Source organism: Lipotes vexillifer, unplaced genomic scaffold (assembly GCF_000442215.2).
Source record: "Lipotes vexillifer unplaced genomic scaffold, Lipotes_vexillifer_v1.1 scaffold678, whole genome shotgun sequence".
NCBI lineage: Eukaryota > Metazoa > Chordata > Mammalia > Artiodactyla > Lipotidae > Lipotes > Lipotes vexillifer.
This window is the reverse complement of record NW_006790338.1, coordinates 889628-891892: the sequence shown is the minus strand read 5'-3', so window position 1 is coordinate 891892 and position 2265 is coordinate 889628. Positions and strand designations below refer to the sequence as shown.

Below are 2265 nucleotides of genomic sequence, written 5' to 3'. Positions count from 1 at the left end.
CCAGCAGGTAGAGCACCAGCGGGCCCAGCACGAAGCCGCGCAGCGAGTTCAGGTTCTGGTTCCCCACGTAGCAGATGCCGGCCACCGGGTCCCCGTCCACGGAGCTCAGTGCCAGCGCAGTGATGGACTTGACACTGGGGATGAGCCACGCGGCCAGGTGAAAGTACTGCGCATAGCCCGCAATGGCCTCGTTGCCCCACTTCATGCCGGCCGCCAGGAACCAGGTGAGCGACAGGATGACCCACCAGATGGAGCTGGCCATGCCGAAGAAGTAGACCAGCAGGAAGACGACAGTGCACAGCGCAGGGCCCGTGGTCTCGTAGTGGATGTGGCTGTGCTCGCGGCTGCAGGCGACGCTGGCATGGCCCACGACCAGGCGCACTAGGAAGCCCAGAGACACGCACAGGTAGCAGGCTGACAGGAAGATGATGGGGCGCTCAGGGTAGCGGAAGCGTTCCATGTCTATTAAGAAGGTGGCCACCGTGGTGGAGGTGGAGATGAAGCACAGTACAGACCACAGGCCGATCCAGAAGGTGGCGAACGTGCGCTCGTCGGGGCTGAAGGACGGCTGGTAGCAGGGCACCGCGCAGTTGGGTACCTGGCCCGTCCTCACCTTGTTGTAAAGCGGGTGCGACTCCTTGAGAATGGGCACGAAGGGCTCGCGGCACTTGCACACCGACGGGCCCCCGGCGGCGCAGTCGCTCCCCGAGGCCGGCGACTCCGGCAGGCCTGAGTGGGTGGGCTTGGCCGGCAAGGGCCTGGGGGGCGCCGTGGTGGCCTCGCTGCGGTTGTAATCCATGCACAGGACCTCGGCGTCGCGGCCCAGCACCGGGAGGCGGTCGCAGCTCATGCGTTCCGGCCAGGCAAAGCCATACTGGCGCATGAGCGGCGAGCAGCCGGCCTTGGCGCGCTCGCACACCGAGCGGCAGGGCGGCAGCGGCTTGTGGTAGTCGGGCAGGCAGATGGGCGTGTACATGGAGCACAGGAAGAAACGCAGGTCCGGCGAGCAGTGGATCTCCACCAGCGGCCAGAACTGGTGCACCTCCAGACCCGCCTCGTCCTGCGTGTCGTGGTTGAACTGGTTGGGCATGTGCGTTAGGTTGTAGCCGATGCCGCGGCACATGGGCACTGTGATTTCCTGGCACACTGGGGCCTTGGAGGCGGCCGCCGCCCGGCCCGCCAGCTGCGCTAGGAGCAGCAGCAGCAGCGAAGGCGGCGCGGACGGGTCTGGCCGAGCCATAGCCCCCTCCCTCCCCTCGTCTCCCGCAGCCAGCGCGGGGCCAGCTCAGGCAGGGGAAACCGGGATCCGGGCTTCCCTCTCCGCCGACTTGTGTGGCGCCGGGACTGGCAACCTGTTGGTTTCTTTTTCTTTTAAAGAAATCCGTCCAAAGATAAACTGTTTCGGGAGGGCGCTGCCTCCGCAGGGAGCGCTCAGCTCTTCGCTGGAGAGGGCTGGGGAGGGACGGTTAGGGCTCCGATTCCAAGGAAAGTCCTCTTTAAAAAAGAAGGTGGAGAAGAAAAATTGCAACCACTCCCAATTAGAGAGGCGCCGACGGCGCAATCCCCGCGAGCGGTCTCCAAAACTCTACGTTAACTTCCCCTCCCCTCCCCCCCCCACCTCCTGGAACCGAACTACAGACTCCCCGCCCCTCACCCCGCCTCCCTTCTCGCAGGGGCTGCCAGCCTGCACCCCAAGGTCAGAGCGCTCAGCCCCCGGGAAAAGGGCAGAGGACCGGGAAAAGAACGGGGAGAAGGGGAAGGCGCCGGCTCTCACCTCTGAGGATCCCGAGAGAAGCAGATAGTCCGTAGCCAGCCTGGGCCCTCCGTCTCTGGGACACTTCGCTCAGAAACGCGACTCAGAGAGAGGCTGGCATCGGGAAAGTTTGGCGACAGGCCGGGTACCCGAGGAGGCAGCACATGGCAGCAGGTGGGGGCGTCTCAGAGAGGGGGTCGCCCCCTGAACGAGGTCGCCGCAGACCGGTCATTCGCCCTCACCTCCTGCGGCCCCCCCCTCATGATCCGGGCGGGGCAGGACGGGGGGCAGGCCGTGCGTTCCACCAGGGTCCGGGAGCCGGACGAAGGGCGAGCGCGCCTGGCAGCACCTGGGCAAGAGGAAGGCGGTGTGCGGCGACCGGGGGATCCCGCCGCCTCACAGCACGGCGGGCAGCCAGCGCTGGCCCCGCCGGGACTGCATGGTGCGCGCCCGCCGCCGCGTCCCGCCCGCCGCTCTCTTCCTCCCCTGCAGGGGGATCCGCGCTCCAGCGG

At 66.9% G+C, this 2265-nt stretch overlaps 1 protein-coding gene across 1 annotated transcript in view; it reads right to left on the bottom strand.

Moving 5' to 3' along the window:
* Nucleotides 1-1240, bottom strand: part of FZD5 (frizzled class receptor 5) — a 1767-nt gene extending 527 nt beyond the window's left edge. The window contains exon 1 of the mRNA XM_007463654.1: nt 1-1240. This exon is cut by the window's left edge and continues 527 nt beyond it. Within this exon, the coding sequence (XP_007463716.1) occupies nt 1-1240 (1240 nt within the window).
* Between the last annotated feature and the right edge of the window lie 1025 nt (nt 1241-2265).